This window comes from Petaurus breviceps, unplaced genomic scaffold (genome assembly GCF_028583685.1).
Source record: "Petaurus breviceps papuanus isolate PSGF00001 unplaced genomic scaffold, PetGlider_PUasm1.0 90700, whole genome shotgun sequence".
NCBI classification, from domain to species: domain Eukaryota; kingdom Metazoa; phylum Chordata; class Mammalia; order Diprotodontia; family Petauridae; genus Petaurus; species Petaurus breviceps.
Window position 1 is genome coordinate 715,465 of NW_027187315.1, and position 17,510 is coordinate 732,974.

Below are 17,510 nucleotides of genomic sequence, written 5' to 3' on the forward strand. Positions count from 1 at the left end.
GATGTGAGGTGCAACTTACCAATGAACTGATATTCTGAATACAGCATCTTAAAATATAAAATGCTTCTATTTAAAATAATACTACTAATCTAAAACCCCAGGCATACCATAGGGCATTTATTATTGATCTTATAAAACCACAAGGTCAGTGTAAAGCCTCTTTCCATTACTTCTTTTGTTTGACGGTATCAGAGTGTGAGTAGGTCAGAGGCTATAGAGGTAAAAAATGCTATCATGCAGGAGCTATGAAAAATATCTTGACCAAGGTAGTTATCTATTTTCTTAAATCCAGAAGTAAAACAGAATTGTTATGGCATCATTAAAGTCCAACTCTTTTGATTTCATTTTCCTTATGTTACATATATTTTACTCACTTTGTGTAAGTTCTTCCCTGCCATTAGCATCACAGATTCCCCCTCCCCCAACCACCCATCCACTAATTAACATGTGGAATATAAATAAATTGGATTAGACTCCAACTCAGGTAATGCTCAAGTCCAAACTCCTTAAGCCTGGCATTCAAGACACCCTATAGAATATACCTAGAATAACCTAACCCCAATCTACCTATCCAGCTTTCTCTCTCATTACTTCCTGGCACAGACCCTCTTGTCTAGTCAGATAGATTTGCATACTAGCCTGTGAAAGTGGCTTTCCTTTTCCCACCTAACACTATTACCACCTCTTGAAATGCCATTACTTGTCCTCTCTACTGAGTTAAATTGTAACCAATCTTTAAGGACCTAGTAGATTTCCACCACCTCCATGATGTTTTCCCTGAAGACTACCTTTGGAAGTAATCCCTTTCTCAGTCTAATCTTTCTTATCTCCTCTCTAAGTTACTCAGCTGCCACTTATCCCTTTCTGCTTTATATTATAACTTACTTTGTTTTGCCAAACAAACTCTAAGTTTCTTGACAGAAATCATGTCTTACAATTCTTTGTATTCCCCAGAATGCCTAACATCACACCTTGCATGTAGCAGGCACTCATTATTTTTTGATTGACCAATTTGGTACTGGAACCAAATGGTAAAAGACCCTGAGAGTCAGGAGAAGCTGTCACAACCTTACTGAGCCTCATCATCTGTAAAAGAGGGAGCAGGACAAGATGGTGCCTTCCTGTTCTCTAAATCCATGATACTCTAGCTCCATTTTTTCCAATATTATTTTATTTTAGTAAATATTTCCCAATTACATGGAAACAATTTTTTAACATTCACTTTTTTAAAACTGAATTCCAAATTCTATCCTTCCCTCCTGCCCCTCTCCCTTCCTTGAGAAAGCAATTTGATAATAAATATACATGTGAAGTCATGCAAAACATATTTCCATATCAGCCATGTTGCCAAAGAAAACATGGACAAAAAAGGAGAAAAACAAAGGAAAAAGGTATGCTTCAATCTGCATTTAGAGTTCATATGGCTCCACTGTTTATGGCTCCCCTTCTACTGATGTCGATTACAACAGTTCTATAGCTTCCTCTGCCTTCAAGAGCTGCTGAGGCCAAAAAATTAATCACCCTATAACTAACCTGATGATGAGCTTTTTTAAAGCCTTCTGACTATAAAAACTTTCATTTGTTAGACAAGAATGGTATTGGAAAACATATGCCCAAAATGTAGTTATATGTTTTCAAGTCAGGAATCCAAAGTTATATATGTGATATTAAAAAATGCCATGCTTAAATATTAACAATATATAGCAATATTAGTTCTGTGAATCAAAGAATTTCAGATATGAAAGGAACCTTTGGGATCAACTAGTCTAACCTCTCATTTTATAGATGAGGTAACCGGAGTCCAGAGAGATTAAATGACTTGTCTCAGACAATGGAACTAGTTAATAAAAGAGGCAAGATTGGAATCCATCTGCTTTAGGATTATAGGATCCTAGACTTAGAATTGGAAAGTACCTTAAAGGACAATTAGTCCAAACCCTTCCTTGTACAAATGAGAAAAATGAGGGCTAAGTTCCTATAGGTACTAAGTGGCAGAAATGGTATTTGACTGAATTAGGCCTTGAAGACAAGGAAAGACTTCAACAGAGGAGCATTCATTTTAGAGATAAGGGATAATATAAGCAGAAACATGGAAAGATGAGAGCATTTTGAGAGATGGAAAGGAAGCTAGTTTGGCTATACCTGGACTTAGGCTACCATTATCCCTTCTAGTACACCATGAACTATGGCAAAATAATTCATGGGAATCTTCTAAAAAGTTATTTGAGCTACTTATTGGATAAATAAATCATCTACCTCCAACTATGACCAAAAACACACTGCTAAGATTCAAATATTTCTACCACAGTCTGTTTTTCTGGTTTTACTCAGGTCTTTTCCTTTTTCTCACTCCCTTATTTTCAAGTGTCTTCCTCCTCACAATTATTCTCTTTTACACATTTTTTCCTATTTTTGATATTGATAGTTATTTCTTTTTTTCTGTACAGCTTGGATTTTATTGAAGAATATATTAAATTTGATGCAATTCTTTTTTTTCATTTTTTAAATGCTTTATTAACTTCTGATTTACATCATTCATATCTGCCAGATTTTGAGTTACAAATTTTCTCCCCATTTTTCCCCTACCCACTGCCCCAAAATAGCAGTCCCACAGGATATCCTCTGCTGCAATCTGCTCTCTCCCATATCTTCTTTCATACCCCCTTCTACTTTTCCAGTAGGGCATGGTGGATCTTTATGCCCCAGTGCCTATATAACTTATTTCTCAATTACGTGTAAAATAGCATTAATAATAGTACATAAAAATTTGATTTTAAAACTTTGAATTCCAGATTCATTCCCTTCCTCCCTTGTCACTCTCCCTTACTGTGAAGATAAGAAATTCAGTATAGGTTGTACATGTGTAGCTAATGCAAAACATTAACATAGCAGATATATTGTAAAAGACTGACTATATTTCCCTCCCTCCTATCCCACCTCCCACTTGTTCTATTCTCTACTTTGATCCCATACCTTTTCAAAAGTGGGTGCTTCCAACTTCCCTCCCCCACAGCCTGCCCTCCCTTCCATCATGCCCCTCTCATCCCCTTCCCCCCTATTCTCTTGTAGGATGAGGTACCCTATTTAGTGTGTATGTCATTCCCTCCCCGAGCCAAACTCAATGAGAATAAGGTTGACCCATTCCCTTTTGCCTTCCTATTCTTCCCCTCCATTTTCCCTTGCCTCTTCTATATGAGATAGTTTACCCCATTCTGTCTCTCCCTATCTCCTCTCATTATATTCCTCTCTCACCCCTTAATTTCACCTTTCAAGTATCATCCCTTCCTATTAAATTGGTCCTGTGACCTTTATGTATATCTATAAACATATATACACACATCCATATATGTATTTATATGCCCATATACCCTCTGATAGATATATGTGTGTCTGTGTGCGTGTGTGTGTGTGTATTTCTATTCCCTTCAAATATTTTCATATTGAGAAAAGTTTCATCAGTTACAATTATCATTTTTCCATGTAGGAATGTTAATAGTTTAACTTTGATAAGTTCCTTATGATTTCTTTTCCCTGTTTACCTTCTCATGCTTCTCTTGCTTCTTGTATCTGAATGTCAAATTTTCTATTCAACTCTGGTTTTTTCATCAAGAATGCTTGAAAGTCCTCTATTCCACTGAATGACCATATTTTCCCCTGAAATATGATACTCAGTTTTGCTGGGTAGGTGATTCTTGGTTTTAATCCCAGCTTCTTTGACCTCCAGAATATCATATTCCAAGCCCTTCGATCCCTCAGTGTAGAAGCTGCCAGATCCTGAGTTATCCTGATTGTGTTTCCACAATATTCAAATTGTTTCTTCCTGGCTGTTTGTAATATTCTCTCCTTGATCTGGGAATTCTGGAACATGACTATAATATTCCTAGGAGTTTTCTTTTTCGGATATTTTTCAGGGGGTGATTGGTAGATTCTTTCAACCTCTATTTTGCCCTCTGGTTCTAAAACATCAGGGCAGTATTCCTTGAGAATTTCTTGGAGGATGACTTCTAGGTTCTTTCTTTCATCATGGCTTTCAGGTAGTCCAATAATTTTTAAATTATCTCTCCTGGATCTATTTTCCAGGTAAGTGGTTTTTCCAGTATTTCACATTGCTTTCTATTCTTTCATTTGTTTGGATCTGTTTAACAGCATCTTGATTTCTCATAAAGTCACTAGCTTCCATTTGCTCCAATCTAATTCTGAAGCAATGATTCTCCTCAGTGAGCTTTTGAAATTCTTTTTCCATCTGGCAAATTCAACATTTTAAGGCATTCTTCTCCTCATTGCCTTTTTGAGCCTCTTTTGCCATTTGAGTTACTCTATTTTTTTAAGGCGTTATTTTCCTCAGTCAGGCTGTTGACTCTCAATTCATAATTTTCTTGCATCGTTCTCATTTCTTTTCCCAATTTTTCTTCCACTTCTTTTATCTGCTTCTTAAGGCCCGTAACCAGCTCATATATTTCTTGGAAGCTTTTGGTGCAGAAGTTTCAACTTCACTGTCTTTCTCCTCTTTCATGCTTTGATCCTTTTTGTCCCCGATATAGAAGTCTAATGTTGGATTGCTTTGCTTGGTTTGCTTCCTTTTCCTGGTCATTTTGCCACTCAATTACTTGAGTTTTGGGCTTTTTGCCACGGTAGGACTCTGCCACCAGACGGGGGAACTTCGTTCCAAACGCTGGAGTTTTCTCAGCTGCCGGAGGTATTAGTTGGGTGCCCTCTCTGAGGCCTCCACACACTCTGGCAAGCTGGTTGCACACCCTAGGACCTTCACCCTAGACCACAATCCAGGTCTAAGCAAGTTAAAGCAAGAGCAATTACACCTCAGACTGTTCGCTTGGTTCCCCTACACTCTGCAGGTCAACAGCTGAAGCTGCCCCGTGGCGGTGGCTGAGCTGCAGCCCTCAGCAGCTTCTCACCCCAGGAGCAAAAGCCGACACACTCCCAACTACTGGATCCCAAAGTCCACACTGAACTGACTTCTCACTTTGTCCTTAGCATCTACGTGTTGATAATTCTGGATCGCCGCAGCTGCTGGTGATCTGGAGTACCTCCAGCTGGTGGCTGGTCAGGCCCGCCCTGTGGCTGAAACCTCGGCATGGGGCTGGGCTCGGCTCCCAGAGCACTGTGCTGGCTGATTCCTGCTGGGCTGCCGGGCTGTCCTCAGCAGGAGGTTAGCTTCTCTGTGTCATTTTGTGGGTTCTGTAGCTCTTAAGTTTGTTTAGAGTCCCCTTTTACATGAATTGGAGGTGGTGGGACCTGGAGCCGCACGGAGGTCCTGTTTCTACTCTGCCAACTTGATTCCGTTATAATTATTTCTAATTTGCACAATTAGATCCATAACAATTTTCACATTAAAATTAAATCTAATTTGCACATTAAATCCATAACAATTCAAACATCTTCATATCAATTCTATATCAAGTAGAATCTGTTCATTTTTCTCCTCCTGTGTTTAGTATCCCACAATATAAAACATTGTCACATAACTGAAAAGCAGCACAGTTAGCTAAAAAAAATATCTATAAAACATGACAAATGATGGTCAATTCTGGTAATCATTCTCCTAAATGCTACCATTTTCTTTCCAGGAAACAATCTAAAATGTAATTCCTGCATAAATGCTTATAGATGTTCAGGTAATCCTTGAAAGTATGGCCTCAATTCATTTGAGCACTGCAACCAACCTGCCAGCAAAAGGAGCCTGTACCTGAACCCACTCGCTTTATTTCCTCGGCAGCAGGGATTCAATGTACTCTCATCCTTCTGGACAGTTATCTTCGCATTTCCTTATTTCATGTCCCTCCTGCTTCTTCCTTTTCTAGTTACTACACTAAGGGCTTTCCACTACAGATTTAACCCAGAGAGGATAATTTCTTATTTTTTATTTTGGTTTTCAATAATATTTTTATAAAATAACTATACTAACACAAATGGGAGAATAAACATAAACCTTGTAACAATTTGGGCAAATTACTAAGGAAAAAAAGATGTTATATTAATCTAATAAGAGGATTAGAGCAGTTATTTGTCTCCTCACTGAAATGCATTCAGGAAAGAGAACAAGGTTAAAAAGGTTGAGTCTCTGGAACCTTTTGTATATGTGCTTTGTTCTAGCTCACAAGTCAAGAGAAAAATCTCCTTTCCATACAGCACAATAAGCAAACAAGAAACAGCCTCAGGATATCTGTGAATACTTCGCAGTTTGCATAGAGGGTGGTAAAGGGCTGGGTTCACATAGGCTGGTGTCCTGTATACTACATAAAGATAGGAAAACAGATGGCCTCATTCCTCCACATCTCTATAGGCCATAAAACATATATCAAAGCAATGAAAATATATGAGTAAAGAAACCAGAAGTATTGAACAATACTCATTTATCTGCAACAAGATAGAAATTAATTTCACTTACCATTCGTGATTTTTTAAGAAATCTATTCGGTACTACTATAAAATATTCCTGGACTTCTGAATTGTGTGGCATACGTTCATTTGTGTTTCCTAAAACAGAATTATACCTTTAGAAACATACTTCTGATTACTAAAAAGAAGCAAGAACCTAATATTTCCAATCAAAACAACCAAGATCTGACTTTGAGATGATGATTCAAAAAACTCCTAATAATACTTGGAACTGGTGAGTCCACAGATGGAAAACTGTGCTCAGTTCTGGAACCCCATATATAAATGAGATGTTGACAAACTAAAGTGTGCCTGGGCAAAGGTCTCTTGCTGGTTACTTGTTTCAGTTGTGTCTAATTCTTTGTGACCCCATTTGGGTTTTTCTTGCCAGACACTCAAGACACTATAAAGGTTTGCCATTTCCTTCTCCAGTTCATTTTGTAGATAAGGAAACTAAGGTAAACAGGGTTAAGTGACTTGCCTAGGATCACAGTGAGTTAGTGACTGAGTCCATATTTGAACTCATGAAGAGGAGTCTCCCTGACTCCAGGCCTGGCGCTCTATCCATGGGGCCACCTAGATGCCCTGTGGGGGAGTACTGCTGAAAAATAGTGACAGAACCTGAAATCATGCTCTTGGGGGATAATTTTCAAGAACTGGAGGAATTTAGGCTGGAGAAAAGATGACAATGGTGCAGTAGAGAGGAAACTGAGATGTGATGCCTGAGTTCCTGGGTCTGAATCCTTGCTATGCCATGATTTCTGTGTGACCTTGCACAACTCACTTAACTTCCTTGGGTTTCAGTTTCTTCATAAAGTGGACAGATGTGACCGCTCAGGTCCTGGCAGCTTTAGTTCTCTTGCACCCCCTTCTCTGTGAAGTCCTCAGACTGCCTCTATTCTTGGGCTCCTTCTTCTCAGACTCTTTTTAATCTAACCACTTTGTGTCTGGGGCAGCTAGGTGGTGCAGTGGATAGTGCCAGACTTGGCATCAGGAAGACCTAAGTTCAAATCAGGCCTTAGGCACTTACTAGCTGTGTGACCCTGGGCAAGTCACTAACCCTATTTGACTCAGTTTCCTCATCTGTAAAATGATCTAGACAAGAAAATGACGAACTACTCCAGTATCTTCGCCAAGAAAACTCCCAAAGTAGCAAGAACGAGTTGGAAATGACTGAAAGAACTAAACAACAATAAAACTTTGCATTTAATCTCTTTATATTTACTGTTATACACTTATATTCATCCTTGTTGTTCCTCTATCTCCTCTTCCCCTCCCTTCCCACCTCTTCCTCCTTAAGACTTGTTCCTTGCAAGTAGTTATTGTTTCATGCAGCTGTATCCTCAGACCCTAGCACAGAGCCTGGTAGATAACAGATAATAAAAATGTATTCTTTGGGGCGGCTAGGTGGTGAATAGAGCATTGGCCCTGGAGTCAGGAGGACCCGAGTTCAAATCCATCCTCAGACACTTAACACACACACAAAAACTAGTCATGTGACCTTGGGTAAGTCACTTAACCTCCACTGCCCCTCTAAAAAAAAAAAGGCAAAAAAATGTATTCTTTGCTTTACAAATATTGTGTGACATTATATCTGCCTTCAAACAGCTGAGGACAGAGCTAGCACTTATGGGCAAAAGTTACAGGGAGACTCAATTTAACAGAAAACGTTATAACATTTAGACTTAAGAATGAAACTGGGTGCCTTGTGAGGGAGTAAGCTCCCTGTTACTCTAAATGTTCAAGAGGAAAGGTATGAATTTGTGGGGGAATTCCTGAGTGGTGTAAAAAGTTGGACCTCTAAGTTCTTTGCTGAATTTAAGAATCTATGATTCATGATTAATTATGTTTAAACAGGTTAATGTTTAATGATGGCAGAATACCAATCTGAAAGAACATACAGATAGCAGACAAATGTCCAAAATTTGCTTCAGAAGCTAATGTTAAATATAAATAAAAAACACCAGAAAAATATCTTTGATGAATGAACTTGTTTGCACTTCAAGGAGAAATAGATTACAGGTGTTCTGATTTACACATAAGTTAATAGTGAACTTTACCTAGGTGGGAACCTAGATGGATATTTCAATTGTACTTATGACTCATTGCTTCAATTTCTTTTAATTCAAAACATTAAACAACTTAAAGTGCATTTTTAATGGTTTTTCAACTCTCTAAGATGCATGCTGAGAATAGAAAGAGTGACATATTAATGAGTTAAATAAAAAGCAAGGACAAATAATAATGTATAAAGAAAAAAGCATGGCACAATTCTGAAATAATAGTGTCAGAAGCATCAAAGCTTAGGAAGAGATGAGACAGTTTTTTAGTTATGAGAAGAAAGATAAGACAATTTCTTGGCTGGGGGGGGAGGGACTGATAACAATAAGAGATGGAGAAAAAACAGATATTCTGAATTCTTATTTTCTCTGCCAAGGAGAATAGCCTTGGAATAGGTAGAATAGGCAGAATCCGCTTAGCTTGAGAGCTGAGACCCAAGAGAGGAAGGGAGATAATTAAGAAGGCATGTAGATTTTCTTAATGAGTTCAATTCTTATCATAGGCTAATTCATCAAGCCATCAGCCAGCATTTATTAAGTACCTATTATGTATTAGGCATTGTACTAGGAGCCTAGATATAAGAAGAAAAAATAAAACATGCCTCAATCTCCAGAAGTTTTCATTCTATATGGTATGACAACACATCTATTTATCTAGGCTAAAGATAGAGATTAGTCATGTGATTTCACTGGTTCAGAGAACTATGAGATACACAACTTCTTTCTACCTCCTTTGGTAGCCCCAACTAAAACCCTACTTTCTACAGGAAGCCTTCCCTAAATCTTCCTCTTAAATCTAGTGCCTTCTCTCCATTAATTATTTCCTATTTATTCTGTATGTAGCTTGCTTTGTATATAATTATTTAAATGCTGTCTCCCTCATTAGATTGCAAGCTCCCTCCAGTCAGGGATTGTCTTCTGCCTCTTTCTACATCCCCAGTGCTTGGAAGAATGACAGACACATAGTAAGAGCTTAATAAATAAATGCTGATTGGTTAATTAATGAAACTGTGTGAAATGGGAGCTAAAAACAGACAAAACAAAACCTAAATCAGTTTAAGCTGCCACTAGGACTTCAGACTAGGCAGGTTGTAATCTCACCATTCCCTGCCTTGCCCAGGCCGTAAGTGGAGTACTAGGATCATCTGTCAGGGAAACCAACTGAAGAGTGTGCTAAAGAGAATTCAGAAGTGTGTGAGCTGGATGGACTGCAAGAAGACTGGCAGAGACAGACACGACACTGTCTTCAAGCAGTTAACGCGACATCACATGACCAGAGAACTGACATGTTTGGATTGACTGCAGAGGGCAGAACTAGGGGCCACAGGTATAAGTTGAAAGAGGCAGATTTAGACCTAATGTAAAAAAAACTTCTCAGCAAATAGATTGATTCAAAGTGGACTGGGCTACTCTGGGAGGAAGCAGGAGGCCTTTAAGCAAAATCCAAGTGGCCACTTGTGGAGTATGTTATTGAAGGCTTCTTATTTACCTCTAGGCAATAAAAGAAATCCATTTAGCATTACTATCTTTGTCCCAGATACAATTTAATTTTTACTGGGTGAATGGAAAAATAGTTATTTACAAGGCTGTATAAATAGCTAAAAATGAAGAAATAGGGTCACCCATGAATAATGATAGTTTGGATTTTTAAGTGGATTTATTTAATAATAATAACAATAAGACAATAAAAAGTTCATTAATATAGCCAGTTAGCATTTATACGGCACTTTCCTCACAATAACCTTGTGAAACAGATTATGAAAAGTATCAGTGAAACATATAATCGAGGTTTAAGTGACTTACTCAGGATCATGTAGGCAGTAAAAGTTAGAACTTGACTCTGAACTCAGGTCTTCTTAATTCTTAAGACCTATGTTTTTTCTTTTACATTATGTGAACTCTCCAAATTATGGCGACTGGAAAGTCCAGCTGATTAGCAGCTAAAAGACATGGATCCTATCACTGAGTCCTTTGGCAAATCATTGAATCCCACTGACCATCAGGTTTTTTCATGTATGAAATATGACTTGTTTTACCTTCCAGTTGTGAGGATTAAGTAAGCTAGTCAATGTGAAAAGTATAAAATCCTGGCACATCTGCAATATGTGCTATCACATGCTTTCTTTGAAAGTCTAACTTTTTCAGTTTAATTATTAAAAGAAAAAATGTTTACCTTTCTGATTTTCATTGAATTCGTGAATAACTTGTTCACCTTGCTCAACTTTTTCTTCTTCCTATAAATGAAAAGTAAATGATAAAATCAAATATCTGCTTTGTATCAACAAAAACATTTATTGTTTGCTATTACTTTACTATTATTTTATTTCATGTTTAGAAACTAATTCTTGTTCTGTGTGACTATCCTTCTTTGGAGAGATGCTTAAACATGAGTGGGTACACTGGTCCACAGAGTCATAGATTTAGAGCTGGAAGGGAGGCTCAGAGGCCATCTAGTCCATCCCCCTCAACTGAGGCCCAGAAATACCCCGGGTTAATCAGGCATCAATAGGCAGAACTGGGATTCAAAGACATGTACTCTGAATTCAAATCCACTGTTCTCAATGTGCCACAAATGATATATCTTTATCATATTACTATGTCAAATGGTATCAACTACTGATGTTTCACAATTTTAATACATTTTGTGACTAAGTGAATAAGAAGAAATTAAAGACCCATTTATGAGTTCTGAGACAGGTTCCCTTTTAGCATGAGGTGGCAAGTATTGCAAGTCCCAATAAATAGAATTTAATGATTTCAGAATAAGAGAATATTATACGTAGAAGACCAAACTGAAGATAATTAGACAAAAGATTAATTCAATCTCCTAATTTTATCAATGAAGAACCTGAGGTCGAGAAAGGCAAGTAACTCCCCAAATGTCACAGAGTTAATTAGTGTTAAAGCTGGGACTTCATTCTATACCTTCTGATCTTAAGCACAGTTCCACTATGCCATGCTGGATAGAAGGATACAAGATGTCAAGCAAAACAGTGTTATGAATATTTATTAGATAATTTGGGGGGTTGGCATTTTTTTTAGTTGTACGAGAAAAGAACAAAAAGGTGTCAAGTTTAGGCTCTTTGAATCTGTACTGTGAAGTTCAAAAACAGCATAAAACCTTAGTCAGGACCAATCCCAGAGACAATGGTGCATGTTGTTGATGATGATGATGATGTTCTTAAATTTACAAAGCATTTTCCTCACAACATCCCTTTGAGACAACTAGTTTATTATCACCATCTTATAAGTAAGTGAAGCTTAAAAAATGACATAAGTTGAAGACAAGAGAAATGGGAAATAGCAGGACTGGCATTAGAATTAAGGTCTTCTGTTCCCAAATCCAGTTATTTTTGCTACTTGTCCATGCTGCCTGTTAGGCAGTGGTGATGGTAGTGATGGCTCCAAATCTCTACCTTTGGGTCTTTTTCTCCCCTGACCTCTTCTGCTTACCTCTTTGAGAAACCTACTGTATTCATCTATCAAAATTTATTTTTAGAAGAGAAGAGCACCTAATAGTTTTCAAGTAGGGATATGATCAAGTTCTCTCTTAGGAATATTTTATTTTAAAGGGACCTACCTCTGTGCAATTTCAGGCTTCAGCAAGTCACTAAGAAAGGTGTTTGTGGAATCAGGGATATTTTTCACTATCCTTGAAAACAGATCACACATAGCTGCTTAAAATGTAAGGTTAGCCTGGCTACTAGTACCTGCTTAAAATGCAAGGCTAGCCCATGTACTAGACATGAATAAATAATTTATCTTTATGAAGAACCATGTTTCTCCACATGAACTTGAAAAAAAACCTACAGAGAGAGGTATAATGCCCATATGTTCTGCCTTGTTCACAACAGGAAGTCTAGCTCTTATTTGATTCTCTCCTGTGATAATCATGGTCCAAGAACATATCTAGCTAGAAAGAAAGGCTTATTACTCGTAGTAAACAACTGCTGATGGTTTCTTTGGCCATGAAACTAACTCATAAAACAAAAAAATGCAGGCCCCCAGTCCTGTGCAGCTCCCTACTGCCTCTGATGTGATCTGGTGATGTGTGAGGGCAAAGGATGCAAAAAAAAAAATTACACAGTTTTTGGAATGTCTATAAATGGTAACTTAAATGTTGATGTTAAAATGTGAGGTTTTTGGCCAGAAACAAGTTAGCCAATGAGGATCAACTGAAGTTGACCAAAAATGAAGGTTCAGGGAGAAACAATAGCTGTCTTTAATATTTGAAGGACTGTCACACAGGAGAAGAATTAACTTATCCTGCTTGGCACCAGAGGAGAGGGCTAGGGCCAATGGCTAGAAGATTCAGGGAGGCAAATCTGGGTTATTTGGGATGATACTTATCTCTACATTTTTTCTTAAAAGCTGATAGTTTAAAAAGTAAAAAACAAAAACAGAACACTTTATAGACAAAGACTATTTTTCTTTGCCAGAATATTAGCCACTTAAGAACAAATTCTGTTATTAGAGTTACATCAAGATTACCTAAAAGCTAAACCTAAGTCAAATTCTTTGATAGCCAAGCTACTTCAAAGGGATTTGTAACCTGTCCTTACAAAATACCTTCTCAGTGGTTTCAGCCTTGGTGTCACTGGTTCCTTCTATTTCTGCTTCATTGTGGCTCTCTGGTTTTATCTCCTCTTCCTCCTTTTGCAGTTCTTTACTCTCTTCATCTATAGGTTCATTTAAATTATCTACTATGCTTCTGTCAACTGTTTCTAGTGTTGCTCTTTCTTCATCTAACTCTTCTTGATCCTGTGACAAAATGAATACTCAAAGTTTTCATTCTTGCCTTCTAAAAAAGTAATTTTTTACATTATCTGTCCTACATGATTTCTACTGTCTATCAATATTTCCTATTACATTTATTCTAGCACGAAAATAATAGAAAATAAAATGTCACACAATTCTCACAATATATGAACTTACCTCATGTATGAAAGCAAACTGCTGCATTTAACAATTTTCCCTAGAATTCCTGAGATTTGTATCCATTTAGGCAAAATGAAAGAAATCAATAAAGCACTTAAACGTGTCATAAATTCTTTTTAAAAAATCTTTAAGGATTATATTCAAAGGTTTTGTGCCATGCCATGATCATATTTTCTATACGTTAAATATACTTTTCTCCTTAGAGATGTCAAGCCAAGTACCAACTGAGTGATACCCATAAAGAAGAGGAGGAGTATAGATACCTCCCCTACTACTTACCTTAGATAAAGACAAAGAAACATATTTTAAAAGATTTATCTTTGTTGATTTAAATCAGCATCAAGCCAAGAAGAGAACCAGAAAACTTGACTGATGGACTACTACTTAATAACCCCTCAATCTTTGAATTAGAGAGAACTCATGTTTTTTTTTTTAATCAACCTTAAAGTATGATTTTATTTTTCTTTTAAAGCCCATTCTTTGGTTAAGACTTACTATTGCTAAGTAAAGGATTAATTATATTTTTTCCTAACTTTTCAAATTATGTACTTTGTTGAACATAAGGTACAGATATGATAAATCTATGGTTTTACACAATCTCTTATTACCTAATCAATTTTTTCCCTTAAAGTTCATGTGTGCAATATTTGGTTCATTATTTTTTCTTTGTTTGGTATAATAATTTGCTTTTCGTTGTCAAGCTTCTCAGTAATTCCTTGACTAAGCTACAAATGTGTTTTGACTTAAAATTCAACAAACAAAGCATTCAGTGGATAGTCTGAAAATAATGGTGTGTCCCCAAATCTTTTACAAAGGAGATGGGAATTAACAAGTATAGATATTGCATTTAATCAATATAAATATAACATATGTAAATATATATAAACAAAAATAAAATTATAAATATAAATCAATATATGCAAAATAATTGCATATTATCAATTTTGCTGAAATTTTTTTTTACCTTCCTCCTATTTCTTAAAAAAATTCTTTGTTGTAATGAATGTTTCTCTGGGAAGGAGATGAGAAAAGATACAAAGGAAAATTTAAATGTTATAAAAATAACAGATAATAAATCTATTAAAAAGAAGATAATGATGTAAGCATAATAATTTAACTGTTCCTGTTTGCATGTGTGCAATGAAAGATTTAAGGAAAGGAAAAGTATATTTTTATATAGTAATACTCTAATTAGCCAATAGACAAATCTCAAGCAGCTAGAGTGACTGTAGAAACGCCAAGCTCATGAGTCTATGGCCCTTAAAGACATTCAAATTAACCTCTGAAGCCTTAATAAAAATAATCAAAAAAGCATATGCCACTTTGAATGGCTTTACATAAAACAAATCAAGGACCATATTGTCAGCTAAGTAAGAATGAGGGAATCTACTACTGCATTCTAATTAAAGCAACTACAGTAAAATGTTAGAAAAATATAGGTTAAAATAGCTAAAGCTAAGGTATATCATAAACATTTAATTTGCCATTCTTTAAGAACTTCAGAAGATTTCAACCTTTATAATTTCTATCTGAGGGAAAATAATATTCAGCTTACTTTCAGGCATATTTTGCCAACTAAGAGAAAGCAGAAGCAACTTGAAATTCTTGTTTGTTACTAATTATTTTATTTTTGGAGGTAGTTGGGATTAAATGACTGGCCCAGGGTCACAAAGCTAGGGTGGAACATTCTATCAGGTCCCAGCTCTGCTCCTTCCTGTTCCACCCTTTTTGCAAGCTCCTCCCACAATGTGCTCCCATGTAATTACATTCGGCCTATTAAGGGCAGGGGAGATCTTCAAACTCCCCCCAGGCCTATTAAGAGCAATACAATGTATACTGTTTCCAATCAAAAACTCTTGATACAATCAAAGGTGAAGCTCAAAGGCACTTAATTAGCTAAAATCAATTCAGAAAAACAGCAAAAAATATCTTATTTTGTTTGCCATTACAGAGATTTTAGTCCAATTCTCATCTGAAACAAAGTTCCTCCTTATATTTGAAATCTTTATAATTTTTTAGGCCTTAGTTCTACTTATTGTCAAGAAGCAGAGTTATCTTTCACATGCCAATCCTGATATCTGATAACTACAATATTCTCCTTTCTTAAACCTTTCTCCTGACCTCATTATACTCATTCCAACTTTCTGTTTACCTGTGTCCATTTTAAAACATTAAACTTATAATTATAGGAATTCAGATCTGGTGAAGTCAATGGGACTACCACCTTTCTTGTTCTGGATACTAATTTCTATTAAAGCAGACCCAAATCCCTCTCAGGTGAGCCACTATATCGTCAAATCTCCCCTACTCCTTGAACAGTTCTTATCCCTACCAAATCTCATTTTACTACACTGAGCCCATGTTAGGCTGGTTATAACCTGTCAAGATCTTTTGGGATCCTGACTCTGTCATTTAAGGTATTAGCTGTATTACTGTAGCTTTGTATCATGTGCAAATTAAATAAGCATGGCTTTATTCAAGTTATTGATAAAATTCTTTTAAAAATAATTTTTATTTATCTTTTATATTACCTATGCTGTATCCTGGAATATCCCTCCCTCCTTCCAACTCATCTTCTAAAACACTATCATCTAGTTCTCCTTCTTAACTACAAGAATGGCCTAATGTTTGGGGGAATAGATGCTACTGATCTAGTGAGCAGGGAACTAGTTCCGTTATTTTGATCAGCCTCCACCTTTGTGTGGGCAGCCACTCTTCCAGTTCCCATTTCCTCTTTTTCCATAGTTAACGTCCTTGGATCCATTCCTCTCCTTCAAGACGGAGAAAGGGCAAATATAGAGCAGGGGAGAAAGAGGAGGGTAAAGAGGAGTGAGGGAGACACACACAAGAAGGAAGAAGAAAAAGAAGGAAGAAAAGGAGGAGGAGAAGGGAGCACAAATACAACAGAAGAAGAAACATTTGATTGAGGTGGCCACCTCACAACCTTATCCCAACAGAAAAGTGCTATGCTCATTTTGTGTCTAAACATTTCAGATCTGTAATGTTCTCTCTGCTTTGAGGAAAGCATACAAATATGAATCAAAGTAGTCCCTCCATCAGTCAAGCTACAATACAAGAAGTATTAAGATCTTTCTCTTTCCTGGTGTATCAAGTGCCTTTAGCAATGAACCCATATATTAGTAAAGCAATGGTTAAACATAGCTTTATCTTAATAGATTTTAAAGACTAGGTGAATGGAAAGGAGATATACTTTAAACAAACAACAAAAAAAAGCTTTGAAACTAATACATGCTATCTATCATAGGGAAGGAAAGGGCAAAGAAAAATGTAATTACTGCCTTGGGTCTGCTCCACTGGGTGAAATCAGCAAAACCAAGATCCATATAAACATGACTAAAGCCCAGAGTCCAGTACCAGTGACTTCATCACTGTTCTACTACAACTTCTTCAATCACTCTCCATGGCCCTTCTGTTCCAGTCTCTCAATCCCTCCATTCCTGGTCTCCAGCAAGGATGTTGCTGGGGCCCCAATGCTTCCTCTTAAGTTTAGTCAGCCCCCTCTCCTTTGATGTCTCTAATTTTGCTTGTACCTGGAATGCAACAACAATGGCAAAGGCAGTCTTCTCTCCCTCTCTGCCTCTGACCTCTTCCCTCCTAAAAGTCTCTCTTGCTCACCCTACTCATGTAGCTTTGTCTTACCCTTTCCTCTCCGTGTGTGTGTGTGTGTGTGTGTGTGTGTGTGTGTGTGTGGTTATCCAACAGGCTAAGTAAAGAGATTTTGTGGAATTTCCTGACAGCAAACACTGGCTTTCAAAGTCCTCTTACAATACCATGAGAACTTTTTGTCAAATGCTTTACAAAAATCTAGGTAAACAATACCTTAGAATATCTCCTTGATCTAGTCTAGTAATTCTATCAAAAAGGAAATTGACTTGTTCTTCATAAATTGGCCCTGTTTTTTTTTATCAGTGCCTTTTCTAAATAATCACTAACCATCTCTTTAATACCTAAATTCATAATTTTTCAAGCAAAGGCAAATTCACTGACCTACAGTGTGTAGATTCCCTTTTTGGGGAAAAAAAAGAACATTTTTCTCTTCTCCAATTCTACTTTCATTTCTCCAGTTCTCCATGCTTTCAAACATAACTGATAGGG

General features: G+C 36.8%; 1 protein-coding gene across 5 annotated transcripts in view; it reads right to left on the reverse strand.

The window, feature by feature from the left end:
- The window catches only part of RPGR (retinitis pigmentosa GTPase regulator), a 93,972-nt gene that overhangs the window by 5,841 nt on the left and 70,621 nt on the right, over positions 1-17,510 (reverse strand). For all 5 annotated transcript variants that reach the window (XM_069065685.1, XM_069065681.1, XM_069065684.1 and 2 more), the window contains 3 exons: positions 13,026-13,217; positions 10,630-10,690; positions 6,407-6,495 (listed from right to left, as the gene is read on the reverse strand). In XM_069065685.1, the coding sequence (XP_068921786.1) occupies positions 6,407-6,495; positions 10,630-10,690; positions 13,026-13,217 (342 nt within the window). The remainder of the gene's footprint in view (positions 1-6,406; positions 6,496-10,629; positions 10,691-13,025; positions 13,218-17,510) is intronic.